The sequence below is a fragment of the Hyla sarda genome, chromosome 5 (genome assembly GCF_029499605.1).
Source record: "Hyla sarda isolate aHylSar1 chromosome 5, aHylSar1.hap1, whole genome shotgun sequence".
NCBI classification, from domain to species: domain Eukaryota; kingdom Metazoa; phylum Chordata; class Amphibia; order Anura; family Hylidae; genus Hyla; species Hyla sarda.
In genome coordinates this window covers 137,937,891-137,952,135 of record NC_079193.1, presented here as the reverse complement: position 1 = coordinate 137,952,135, position 14,245 = coordinate 137,937,891, and the positions used below count along the sequence as shown (strand labels likewise).

Here is a 14,245-nt window from a genome sequence, read left to right as displayed (position 1 = left end):
TCAAAGTTCCGCAGCAATTTTCCAATTTTTCTCAAGATTTTCAAAATCGTAATTTTTCAGGGCCCAGTTCAGGTTGGAAGTGGATTTTAAGGGTCTTCATATTAGAAATACCCCATAAATGACCCCATTATAAAAACTGCACCCCCCAAAGTATTCAAAATGACATTCAGTAAGTGTTTTAACCCTTTAGGTGTTTCACAGGAATAGCAGCAAAGTGAAGGAGAAAATTCTAAATCTTCATTTTTTACACTCGCATTTTCTTGTAGACCCAATTTTTGGATTTTTACAAGGGGTAAAAGGAGAGAAATCACCCTAAAATTTGTAACCCAATTTCTCTTGAGTAAGGAAATACCTCATATGCGTATGTAAAGTGTTCGGCGGGCGCAGTAGAGGGCTCAGAAGGGAAGGAGCGACAATGGGATTTTGGAGAGTGAGTTTTTCTGAAAGGGTTTTTGGGGAGCATGTCCCATTTAGGAAGCCCCTATGGTGCCAGAACAGTGGACCCCCCCCCCCCCCCACATGTGACCCCATTTTGGAAACTATACCCCTCATGGAATTTAATAAGGGGTGCAGTGAGCATTTACACCCCACTGGCGTTTGACAGATATTTGAAACAGTGGACTGTGCAAATCAAAAATTTTATTTTTCATTTTCACAGACCACTGTTCCAAAAATCTGTCATACACCAGTGGGGTGTAAATGCTCACTGCACCCCTTATTAAATTCCGTGAGGGGTGTAGTTTCCAAAATGGGGTCACATATGGATATTTATTGTTTTGCGTTTGTCAGAACTGCTGTAACAATCAGCCACCCCTGTGCAAATCACCTCAAATGTACATGGTGCACTCTCCCTTCTGGGACTTGTTGTGCGCCCCCAGAGCCCTTTGCGCCCACATATGGGGTATCTCCGTAGTCGGGAGAAATTGCGTTACAAATTTTGGGGGTCTTTTCCCTTTTACCTCTTGTGAAAATGAAAAGTATAGGGCAACACCAGCATGTCACTGTAAAAAATTTATTTTTTATACCCCTCATGGAATTTAATAAGAGGTGCAGTGAGCATTTACACCCCACTGGCGTTTGACAGATATTTGAAACAGTGGACTGTGCAAATCAAAAATTTCACCTTTTCATAAGGGGTTAAAGAAGAAAAAGCCCCCCAAAATTTGTAAGGCAATTTCTCCCGAGTACGGCGATACCCCATATGTGTCCCAAAACTGTTGCCCTGAAATACGACAGGGCTCCAAAGTGAGAGAGCGCCATGCGCATTTGAGGCCTGAATTAGGGATTTGCATAGGGGTATTCTATGCCAATGATTCCCAAACAGGGTGCCTCCAGCTGTTGCAAAACTCCCAGCATGCCTGGACAGTCAATGGCTGTCCGGCAATACTGGGAGTTATTTTGCAACAGCTGGAGGCTCCGTTTTGGAAACAGTAGCGTACCAGACGTTTTTCATTTTTTGGGGGGAGGGGGGCTGTGTAGGGGTATGTGTATATGTAGTGTTTTTTACTTTTTATTTTAGGTTAGTGTTAGTGTAGTGTAGTGTTTTTAGGGTACAGTCACATGGGCAGAGGTTCACAGCAAGTTTTACGCTGGAAGTTTGAGCTGCAGCGCAAAATTTGCGCAATCTCAAACTTGCAGCACTCACTGTAAACCTCCGCCCTTGTGAGTGTACCCTGTACATTCACATTGGGGGGGGGGCAAACATCCAGCTGTTGCAAACTCCGAGCATGCCCTTTGGCTGTCCGTGCATGCTGGGAGTTGTAGTTTTGCAACAGCTGGAGGAACGCTGGTTTGGAAACAATAAGTTAAGTAATAAACTTTCAAGTGTTTTGCAACCAAACTTAGTGTTTCCAAACCAGTGTGCCTCCAGCTGTTGCAAAACTACAACTCCCAGCATGCATGGTCTGCCAGTGCATGCTGGGAGTTATAGTTTTGCAACAATTGCAACAGCTGGAGGCACTGAGGTAGGAAACGGACAATGTTTCCCAACTAGTGTGCCTCCAGTTGTTGCAAAACTACAACTCCCAGCATGCCCAGACTGCCCAGGCATGCTGGAAGTTGTAATTCGGCAATATCTGAAGGATCAGATGTTGCCGAACTACAACTTCCAGCATGCTTGGGCATGCTGGGAGTTGTAGTTTTGCAACATCTGGAGGTCCACAGTTTGGAGACCACTGTATAATGGTCTCCAATCTGTGCTCTTCCAGATGTTAGAGAACTACAACTCCCAGCATGCCTGGACAGACTGAGCATGTTGAGATTTGTAGTTTTGCAACATCTGGAAGAGCACAGATTGGAGACCATTATACAGTGGTCTCCAAACTGTGGACCTCCAGATGTTGCAAAACTACAACTCCCAGCATGCCCAGAAAGCCAAAGGCTGTCTGGGCATGCTGGGAGTTGCAGTTTTGAAACTCTCAGAGGCAGCAGTGAGATCGCTTTACGGCGATCTCACTGCTGCCAATAAAGATGCCGCACTGCTGCCGGAAACTCACCTCCGGGACGCAGCGCAGCCAGGACCGCATGGAGGACGCTGGGACCGCCGGGACACCGCTCGGACGGGTAAGTGACGCCGGGGGACGGGTCAGGGACACTTAGCAGAGCGATGTGTGTCCCGATCCCCGTGATCGGAACGCACACACTGCGCTGCTATCAGCTAGTCAGATTTGACCAGCTGATAGCAGCGATCGCTGGGGGGGTGGGGGATGAAATCCCCCGTGGTCGCACGGTAAGATGGCTGGCTATCAGTGATAGCCACCATCTTTCCGGGCGCTGCGGGGTGCCGCGAGTAGCGGCAGTAATGTTCATGACGTACCTGTATGTCATGGGTCGGGAACACCTTGCCACCCATGACGTACAGGTATGTCATAGGTCGGGAAGGGGTTAAATAAAGGGGGGACTTGTATGGGTTAAATATCCAAACATTTTTGTAAATATATTATCTATTTTAAATTATTATTATTATTATTTTTTTTTTATGTGGCAACACTGAAGAAATGACACTCTACTACAATGTAAAGTAGTAAGCACACAGCCTGTATAACTGTGTTTTGCTGTTCCCTTACAATAACCTAACAGTCATTCATGTCTAAACCTTGGCAACAAAAGGGAGTATACCCCTAAGTAGAAATGTCCAAATTGGACCCAATTAGCCATTTCCCCTCCCTAATGTCATGTGGCCAGTTAGTGTTACAAGGGCTTAGGTATGAATGGGTAGCAGGTGTCTTAAATTTGGTGTTAACACTCTCTCACTCTCTAAGGCTACATTCACACCTCGCTTTCAGCCTACAATTGCTGGATCCAACTGGGGGAGGGGAAAACCAGGCGCTCCTGTACCCCAGCCGGACCGGCGCTGAGATCCATCAACTTTAATGAGATGACCGGAGTCAAATGGTGACTCCGGTCTGCCCATTTTTGACCCGTATGCGGTTTCCTGGCCGGACCTAAAACCGTAGTGTACTATGGTTTTAGGTCTGGTCACAAAACCGGATACGGGTCAAAAATTAGCCGACCGGAGTCACCATTTGACTCCGGTCATCTCATTAAAGTAAATTGATTTCAGCGTCTGTCCGGCTGGAGTACGGGAGCGCCCGGTTTTCCCCAGCCGGATCCGGCAACTGTAGGCTGAAAATGAGGTGTGAGTGCAGCCTTAAACTGGTCACTGAGACTTCATCATGACACCTCGTGGCAAAGAACACTCTGAGGGTCTTAAAAAAGATATAAAGATGGCCTAGGCTATAAGAAAATTGCCAAGACCCTGCAATTGAGCTGCAGCATGGTGGGCAAAAGCATACAGCGGTTTCACAGGACTGGAATCACTCAGAACAGGCCTCGCCACGGTCAACCAAAGAATTTTAGTGCATGTGTTCAGCATCGAATCCAAAGGTTGTCTTTGGGAAATACAGGTATGAGTGCTGCCAGCACAAGTGCTGCACAAGTTGAAGGAGGGGGGGGAAACCTCTTCTAAAGATGAAGCATAAGAAAGCTTGCAAACAGTTTACTGAAGACAGCCAGAATAAGGACTTGGATTATTGGAATCATGTCATGTGTTCCAATAAGACAAAAATATAAACTTTTTTGGTTCAGATGGTGTCAAGCCGCTGTGGCGGCAACCATGTGAGGAGTACGAAGACAAATGTGTTGCCTACAGTCAAGCATGATAGCGGGAGTGTCATGGTCTGGGCTGCATAAGTGCTGCTGGCGCTGGGGAGCTACAGTTCATTGAGGGAACCATGAATGCCAACATTTACTGTGACACTGAAGCAACGCATGGTCCCCCTATATTAGGAGACTGGGAAACAGAACAGTATTCCAACATAAGAGGGTAAAGGTGATGGTCTGGCCAAGCATGTCTCCAGGCCTAAATTCTAATGAGCATCTATGTGGCATCATCAAATGGAAAAATGGGGGAGTGCAAGGTCTCTAATCTCCACATCAACATCACAGAGCTGGTGGATAAGTGTTGGAGGAGGAATCCAGTGGCAACCTGTTAAGCCTCTTGGGCATGGCCAGAGCTTAAGGCAGTGCTTGAAAAGAATGTCAACCTCACAAAATATTGACACTTTGGGTCCAATTTGGACATTTTCACTTAGTGTACTCACTTGTTACCAAGGTTTAGATATTATTGCTTGTCTTTGAGTTTTTGAGGAGACAGCAAAATTAAACATTTATACTGGCTGTGCACTCACTACTTAACATTGTAGCAGAGTGTAATTTCTTCAGTGTTCTCACATAAAAAGATAAAATATTTACAAAAATGTGAGGGGTGTACTCGTGATATACTATATTTATAAAGAGAGGAGAGATTAGGGTGGTACAGTCAGTCAAATAGTGGCAAAATAGCAGAAAGGGACTCGGAAGTAACATTTAAACAGGTCTTCTTCTGTCCTGTTCAATAGCAAAATAAATACAGCCATCATACATAAATACATACATAAATCCTCCACCTGTGCTGATCCAGGAGATTCTGAAAGCCTGGCTTGGCCCAGGAAGGTGATGAAAGGCCCCACTAGCAAACCTGCCTTTCATCCCATAACATTCCAGGCCCAATGACAGGACTTTCCAAAGTCCCTAGCAAGCTTAACCCCTTAAAGGGGTACTCCGGCGCTTAGACATCTTCCTTTGGCTAGGGGATAAGATGCCTGATCGCGGGGGTCCCACCGTGATCTTGCACGTGGCACCCCAGTTAAAATCAGTCCCCGGAGCATGTTCGCTCCGGGGCACGCTCCGCCCCTCAATGCAAGCCTATGGGAAGGGGTGTGGCAGCTGTGCCACGCCCCCTCCCATAGGCTTGCATTGAGGGGCGGAGCGTGATGTCACACCCCGCCGGCCCTGTGGTCGCCGGTAATCAATCCTGGAGCGAACATGCTCCGGGGACTGATTTTAACTGGGGTGCTGCGTGCAAGATCACGGGGGTCCCCAGCGGCGGGACCCCCGCGATCAGGCATCTTATCCCCTATCCTTTGGATAGGGGATAAGATGTCTAAGCGCCGGAGTACCCCTTTAAGGACCAGGCCAATTTTCACTGTAGGACCAGAGCGTTTTTTGCACATCTGACCACTTTCACTTTAAGCATTAATAATTCTGGGATGCTTTTACCTTTCATTCTGATTCCGAGATTGTTTTTTCGTGACATATTCTACTTTATATAAGTGGTACATTTTTGTCGATACTTGCATCATTTCTTGGTGAAAAATTCCAAAATTTGATGAAAAAATAAAAAAATTAGCATTTTTCTAACTTTAACACTCTCTGCTTGTAAGGAAAATAGATATTCCAAATAAATCATGTTTTGATTCACATATACAATGTCTACTTTGTGTTTGCATCATAAAGTTGACATGTTTTTACTTTTGGAAGACATCAGAGGGCTTCAAAATAGAGCAGCCATTTTCAAATTTTTCACAAAATTTTCAAAAGCGGAATTTTTCAGGGACCTGTTCAGTTTTGAAGTGGATTTGAAGGGCCTTCTTATTAGAAATACCCCATAAATGACCCCATTATAAAAACTGCACCCCCCCAAAGTATTCAAAATTACATTCAGTAAGTGTGTTAATGGGGTACTCCAGTGAAAACCTTTTTTCTTTTAAATCAACTGGTGGCAGAATGTTAAACTTATTTGTAAATGACTTCTATTAAAAAATCTTAATCCTTCCAGTACTTATTAGCTGCTGAATGCTACAGAGGAAATTCCTTTCTTTTTGGAACACTGATGACATCATGAGCACAGTGCTCTCTGCTGACATCTCTGTCCATTTTAGCAACCATGCATAGCAGATGCATGATAAGGGCAGCATGGTGGCTCAGTGGTTAGCACTGCTGCCTTGCAGTGCTGGGGCCTTGGGTTCAAATCTCACGAAGAACAATAAATAAAGCTTTATTATTATAATAACATCAGCAGAGAGAACTGTGCTCGTGATGTCATCAGAGAGCATTCCAAAAAGAAAAGGATTTCCTCTGTAGTATTCAGCAGCTAATAAGTACAGGAAGGATTAATATTTTTTAATAGAAGTAATTTACAAATATGTTAAACTTTATGCCACCAGTTGATTTAAAAGAAAAAAGGTTTTCACCGGAGTACCCCTGTAACCCTTTAGGTGTTTCACAGGAATAGCAGAAAAGTGAAGGAGAAAATTCAAAATCTTCATCTTTTACACTCGCATGTTAGGGCTGGGCGGTATACCGGTTCATACCGAATACCGACATTTTTGTGCTGCACGATATGAATTTTAACCCATACCGCAATACCGGTTTGGCCCTTCCCCAACGGGAATGAAGGAGTGAATTAGCCCAGCGCTGTGCTGTCCCCCACATCGGGGAACTAATCATATGTTGCCCGAGAGCGCTGTTCTGCCCCCCTAATTAATTATCAGCCCAGCGCAGTACCCATCGGGTTACTCACATGTCACCTGCAAGCGCTGCCCTCCTCGTCCTCCTGTTTGTAGCGGCCGCCGGCGCTGACGCTCTATACCAGTGGTATTCAACCTGCGGACCTCCGGATGTTGCAAAACTTCAACTCTCAGCATGCATGCTGGGAGTTGTAGTTTTGCTAAATCTGGAGGTCCGCAGGTTGAAGACCACTGCTCTGGGCTGCAAAAAATAAACAAAATAAACTTTAACTCACCTCCTGTTATATACCGTGGAACCACCAAAAGATACAAAAGTACCGTGATACACACATTTGGTCATACCGCCCAGCCCTATTGCATGTTCTTGTAGACCCAGTTTTTAAATTTTTACAAGGGGTAAAAGGAGAGAAATCTTCCTAAAATTCTGAACCCAATTTCTCTCGAGTAAGGAAATACCTCATAGGTGTATGTCAAGTGTTCGGCGGACGCAGTAGAGGGCTCAGAAGGGAAGGAGCGACAATGGGGTTTTGGAGAGTGAGTTTTTCTGAAAAGGTTTTTTCGGGGGGCATGTCCCATTTAGGAAGCCCCTATGGTGCCAGGACAGCAAAAATAAAACACATGGCCTACTATTTTGGAAACGACACCCCTCAAGGAACATAACAAAGGGTACAGTGAGCCTTAACACCCCACAGGTGTTTGATGACTTTTCGTTAAAGTTGGATGTGTTTCACTAAAATGCTGTTTTTCCACCAAATTTTACATTATTACAAGGGGTAACAGAAGAGATGTGGTTACGAATTTTGGGGGGCATTTTCTCCCGAGTATGAAAATACCCCATGTGTGGGCATCAAGTGCATTGCGGGCGCACTACAATGCTCAGAAAAGGAGGAGTCACATTTGGCTTTTGTAAAGCAAATTTAGCTGAAATGGTTTTTGGGGGGCATGTCCCATTTAGGAAGCCCCTATGGTGCCAGAACAGCAAAAAAAAAAAAAAAAAAACATGGCCTACTATTTCGGAAATTACACCCCTCAAGGAACGTAACAAGGGGTCCGGTGAGCCTTAACACCCCACAGGTGATTGACTACTCTGGATATGTGAAGGAATTTTTTTTTATTTATTTATTTTTTTTTACTAAAATGCTATATTTTTCTCCCCAAAATTTTACATTTTTATAAGGGGTAATTTGAGAAAATGCTCCCCAAAATTTGTAACCCCATCTTTTCTAAGTATGGAAATACCCCATGTGTGGACGTAAAGTGCACTGCGGGCGCACTACAATGCTCAGAAGCGGAGTCCCATTTGCAAATGTTGCTGAAATGGGGGGGGGGGGGGCATGTCGCATTTAGGAAGCTCCAATGGTGCCAGGACAGAAAAAAAAAACACATGGCATACTATTTTGGAAACTACACCCCTCAAGGAACATAACAAGGGGTACAGTGAGCCTTAACACCGCACAGGTGTTTGATAAATGTTCATGAAGTGGGTTGTGAAAATGAAAATTTTTTTTTTTTTTTACACTAAAATGCTGGAGTTACCCCAAATTTTTCATTTTCACAAGTGGTAAAAGGAGAAAATGTCATTGTAAATTTATATATACATTTCTTTTGGAGTAAGGACATACCGCATATCTGGGCGTAAACAGCATGCACACTGGTCTGAGGAGCAGGAGTGCATTCAGGGGCCTTGAGCTTGCTGCCTATGGAGCCAGAACAGGACAGAAAATGTCACTGTAAATTCATAAGTACATTTTTTTGGAGTAAGGACATACCTCATGTCTTGGCATAAACAGCATGCACACCGGTCTGAGGTGCCGGAGATCAGTCAGGGCCTTGAGCTTTGGCTTTCTCCTATGGAGCAAGAACAGTGGGACTCCCCCTCAAGGGGCATTACATGGGGTAAATAACTGGGGTACACTAAATAACTAAAATGGGGTACAGTGGGACATAAAATTATAAAACTGGTTATGTTCCCAGAATGATGACCCAGAGAATAGCCAAAACTAAAAAATATGCCCACCCCAAACCCTATGCTCTGAATGATCATTCTGGGAATGTGATGTGTGTGGCCGTCTCTAACCTGTTGCTTCAAATGCGCACCCCGCTCAGGTGGAGAGAGAGCGCTGCGCATTTGAGGCAACATAAAAAGTCCCCGATAGTGAATCAGTGACCCATGACCCAGAAGAAAAATACCCCCAGAGGTCTTATCAGTTTTTGTTTTTTTTTGTCTAGATAAGAGTTTTTTGGGCAATTTAGTGGTTTTATGGTGTTAACATTTGGAATGTAGTCTGGTCTTGGTTCATTGGGGTCAAATTATTGAAAATGTTAATGAAATGGGAAAATTTAGTACTGCATGGAAGTGTGATACTCCCTGAAGCAGTTTTTAATGCAGAGGCCCGGATGATCGGGGCAAGTGTCACATTGAATGGTGGTGTCCTTGCGTATGCCCCTCTTGTTACACACTTAGCATTTTTTCTGGGATTGTCCCTTCTTTCCAGTGTGGGGGACCTCACCTGGAAAGTGTTGGCCTGGGACGATCTTGGCACCTATAACTCCAGTTCCTTGGGAAGTCCGGCCTGCTCTTTCCCGGTCGCCAAAGATCAGGACCTTTAGGACTTCTTCTTGGGACTGAAGGTATGTCCCTGTGTTGCCTGGGACAGTACAAAATAGTTGTACATGGCAACCTGTACCATGTAGACCGCAACTTTTTTGTACCGTACCAGTGTTTTCCGCATGGCCATGTATGGCTTGAGGACTTAATCAGAAAGATCAACTCCCCCCATATACCGATTGTAGTCCAGAATACAATCGGGCTTGAGGACCGTTGTTGTGGTACCTCGCACGGGACAGGTGAGCTGCCGTTACCATGAATTGTGGTCAGCATGAGGACATCCCTCTTATCCTTATACCTGACCAGCAACAAGTTTTCATGGGTAAGGGCACGGGACTCACCCTTGGGCATAGGTGTCTGGATCAAATTTAGAGGGAGGCCTCTTTGGTTTTTCCACACGGTCCCACAAGCTGACGTGGATCTGGCGGCAAGGGATGTGAACAGAGGGATGCTGGTATAAAAGTTGTCCACGTACACGTGGTAACCCTTATCCAGCTATGGGTGCACAAGGTCCCAAACGATTTTCCCGCTAACACCCAGAGGGGAATAATCTGGGGGTTCAATACGGGAATCTCATCCCTCATATACTTTGAACTTGAGAGTGTACCCAGAGGTGCTACGAGGGAATATACTGGCTGAAGATAAGTCTCCCCTTAAAACTGATAAGAGACTCCTCGACCGAAAGCTCCCTGAGGGGTATGTAGGCCTCCAAATGAGGGAATGAGTATGTAGTGTGTGTGCTTGGTGTAACTGTAACTGAATGGGGCAAAAAAAAGCGCTGCGGCCCCCCCAAAAAATGGGGCCAAATGCAGCGCCCTGAACCCCTAATAGGGCATAATCACTGCATTCCTGTCACTCACAAATTAAATATACATGCAAATGGTTTACATGCGGAAAGAATATTCACTTGTATATTGTCTGTAGCCAACTGCCACTGTATTAGTGTTAGACAAATGACCATGTTTTTGGTATTTAGCTCAATTTTCTTTTTTTCTGAATCCACCATATGTAAACATGTAAGGGAAATTGTGCACTTGAAAAATTGCATTGGCAAAATCATCATCAAATTTTGCACTTTTTTCATGTGCTTTGTGCTAGCTTCGTCATTTTTTTTCTGTGCACCACCAGGGGTGTGGTGAGCAAATGCACTGGTTGATGTGCTGAATTCATATCACTTGCGCAAAAAATGTATGGGGGTAAGAATTTTCCTGGAGGAAATCACCATTGGTGGTGTGATTGAGCTGCTTTGCATATTCCCTCTTCTCATATGAAATGATGGGCGCAACATAATTTTGAACAGCCATTGAGGAAACCACACCATTGCGCAGCATGTTTAGCATTCCCTAAAAATATGCACTATTGATACATTTCTCGCATTATGTTCAAAGATAAATTTAGATATATATTTTTAACATAACTTAACCCCTTAACGACAATGGACGTAAATGTCATGGTGCCGGGGTACATTTTCCCCGTACATTTACACTCCACCATGACCGTGAGCACCGGATCGGTGTTCGTGTCATGCACTGCAGGTCCCGGCTGCTATCATAAGCCAGGGACCCGCCAGTAATGGACATCCGCAATCGCACGGATGTCTGCCATTAACCCCTCAGATGTCGTGATCAATACAGATCACGGCATCTGCGGCAGTGTGTTAATTAAAATGGATGATCGGATTGCCCTCAGCGCTGCCGCTAATGGCAGACGGAGGTCCCCTCACCTGGCTCCAGCCATCTCCAGGGGTCTTCTGCTCTGGTCTGCGATCGAGCAGACCAGAGCAGAAGATCACTGATAACACTGATCAGTGCTATGCCCTATGCCTAGCACTGAACAGTATTAGCAATGAAATGATTGGACTATTAAAATGTAAAAAAAATTTACATATATTTGGTATCACGGCGTGTGTAAAAGTCTGAACTATCAAAATATATCCGTACGTTGAACGGCGTAAACGTAAGAAAATAAAACAAACTCAAATTGCTGCATTTTTTTATTCCCAATTAATAAAAAGTAAAACCTAGGCAAAAGTGGTACCGATAAACTACAGATCACTGCACAAAAAAAGGAGCCCCCATACCGCCCCGTATACGGAAAAATAAGAACGTTATAGGGGGTCAAAGTGGGGCAATTTCAAACATACAAATTTTGTTAAAATACTTTGAGATTTTTTTTTTAAGCGCTACAATTATAGAAAAGCATATATCATGGGTATCGTATTAACCCACTGAATAGAGAAAACATGCTATTTTTACATAGTGTACACCAGGAAAACAGAACCTTCCAATATTTGCTAAATTGCGGTTTTCTTTTCAAGTTTTCCCACGTAAATAATAATTTTTGGGTTTCGCCGTACAGTTTATGGTAAAATAAATGTCATTACAAAGTAAAATTGGTGACCCAAAAACAAGCCCTCATGTGGGTGTGTGGATGGAAATAGAAGTTATAATTTTTAGAAGGCGAGAGGAGGAAAAAAACGAATGCAAAAATAAAATGGGCCTGGTCCTTAAGCGGTTAAAGGATAAGACTCATGCATAAAAACGTATCCCCGATCCGAATGAGCCCCTGTGCTGTAGTACAGGAGCATGTCACGACCCCCGCCTTAAGCGGAGGCTGTCATGCCCCCTCCATATAGTTCTACGGGAGAGCCTTTCGGCCACCTTCGGCTCTCCCATAGAGCTTTATAGAAGGGGCGTGGTGGCCTCGGCTTCGGACGGGGGTTGTGACGCGCTCCTGTGCTACAGCACAGGGGCTCCATACAGGAGATCGCGGGGAGCCCAGCACTCTCACCCCCGAGATCTAAAACTTATCCCCTATCCTTCGAATAGGGAATACGTTTTTATGCACGAGACTTCTCCTCTAACTGGGGGATGCCATCAGAGAATCAGTGTCAGAAAGGCAATTTAAATTTATTCAATTACTATTATATATGTTGGGTCACATACTGTTCATTCTTTACAGGACAAGGATTTGGAAACGGATAAACCTTCCTGGAGATGGACAACTGAACACATTTTGTACAAAGCTTTTCGAATGCATCTACTACCTAGAAAAGAGTTTGCTGAAGATGGAAGTGTCTTACAGCTGGCAAACCTCCCAGATTTGTACAAAGTATTTGAAAGATGTTAGCAGTGTTTTTGTTTTTTTTGTTAATGTATATAATTGTTTCTTATATCTTGATCTTAATAGAATGAAGTAAGTCGAATATCTATGCAACAAACTACATCCTTTTTGAAAATATATAAAGTAGCTGTGAATAACTGTTTGTTTCAGCAAGGCTTCTGGAAAATAAATAAACTATATAACTTTTTTTTACTCATCTAAATGTTCAGTGTGCGGACACCTCTGTCCGTGTCAGGAACTATCCGGAGGAGATGTTTCCTATCTGGATTTGCTCCTACTCTGGACCAGGGCTGGATTAAGAGCATCATGGGCCTGTTGCTGAGGATTTTGATGGGCCAAAAAGTGGCCACGACCCATCAGCTGCATTGCGGCCATTTGTGGGTCACAGTGTGACTCAATTTACTTACATTATGTGCGACACAGCACGATGCATACAATGTGAGGTAGGTAGCCTGGTAGATATGTAGCTAGCTATAAAATACACTAACCAAAATGTCCCCATAGCCATTATTTTATAGCATTCACTCCTTAACGATGCAGGACTTATATTTAGGTCCTGTGTCGGCTCCCGCGAGAACGCAGGGTCACTCAGTGACCCCGCGTCATATCGGGTCGGGACCCGCGGCTAATACAGGACATCGCGGTGATGCCCTTTATTAACCCTTCAGACACGGCGATCAAAGTTGACCGCCACGTTTGAAGGGAAACTGACAGTGTCCCGGCAGCTCAGTCGGGCTGTTCAGGATCGCCAAGAAATCACGGCATCCCGAACAGCTTACAGGACATCGGGAGGATCCCTTCCCGCCTCCTCGGTGTCCGATCGGCGAATGAATGCTCAGTGCCTGAGATCCAGGCAGGAGCAGTCAAGCGCCGATAACACTGATCAATGGCATGTTAATACATGCCAGTGATCAGTGTATGCAGTGTTATAGCCCCCAATGGGGGCTATAACACTGCAAAAAAAAAGTTAATATATGTGATTTAACATTCCCTAATAAGTTTGAATCACCCCCCTTTTCCCCCCCAAATAAGTGTAAATAAAAATAAACATGTGGTATCGCCGCTTGCATAAATGTCCGAACTATAAAAATATATTGTTATTTAAACTACACAGTCAATGGCGTACACGAAAAAAATCCAAAGTCCAAAATAGCATATTTTTGGTCATTTAAGCGATCAAAAAGTCAGATCAAAACAAAATTGTACCGATAAAAACTTCAGCTCACGGCGCAAAAAATGAGCCCTCAAACTGCCCCGTACGCGGAAAAATAAAGTTATAGGGGGTCAGAAGAGGACCTTTTTAAACGTATATATTTTCCTGCATATAGTTATGATTTTTTACAGAAGTATGACAAAGTCAAACCTAAATAAGTAGGGTATTATTTTAACCATATGGAACTACAAAATACAGATAAGGTATCATTTTTACCGAAAAATGCACTGCTTAGAAACAGAAGCCCCCAAAAGTTACAAAATGGCATTTTTTTGTTCAATTTTGTCGCACAATGTTTTTTTTTTTCCATTTTGCCGTGGATTTTTGGGTAAAACGACTGTAAATGCAAAGTAGAATTAGTGGTGCAAAAAATAAGCCATCATATGGAATTTTAGGTGGAAAATTGAAAGGGTTATGATATTTAAAAGGCAAGGAGGAAAAAAACGGAAATGC

General features: G+C 44.0%; 1 protein-coding gene across 2 annotated transcripts in view; it reads left to right on the top strand.

Moving 5' to 3' along the window:
- The window catches only part of MLH1 (mutL homolog 1), a 192,247-nt gene extending 178,924 nt beyond the window's left edge, over window positions 1-13,323 (top strand). Inside the window, exon 19 of one of the 2 annotated variants that reach the window (XM_056520381.1) lies at window positions 12,418-13,323. In XM_056520381.1, coding sequence (XP_056376356.1) covers window positions 12,418-12,585 — 168 coding nt within the window. In that variant the 3' untranslated portion in view covers window positions 12,586-13,323. The remainder of the gene's footprint in view (window positions 1-12,417) is intronic. The other variant, XM_056520380.1, reaches the window with a different exon arrangement.
- The last annotated feature ends 922 nt before the right edge of the window (window positions 13,324-14,245 follow it).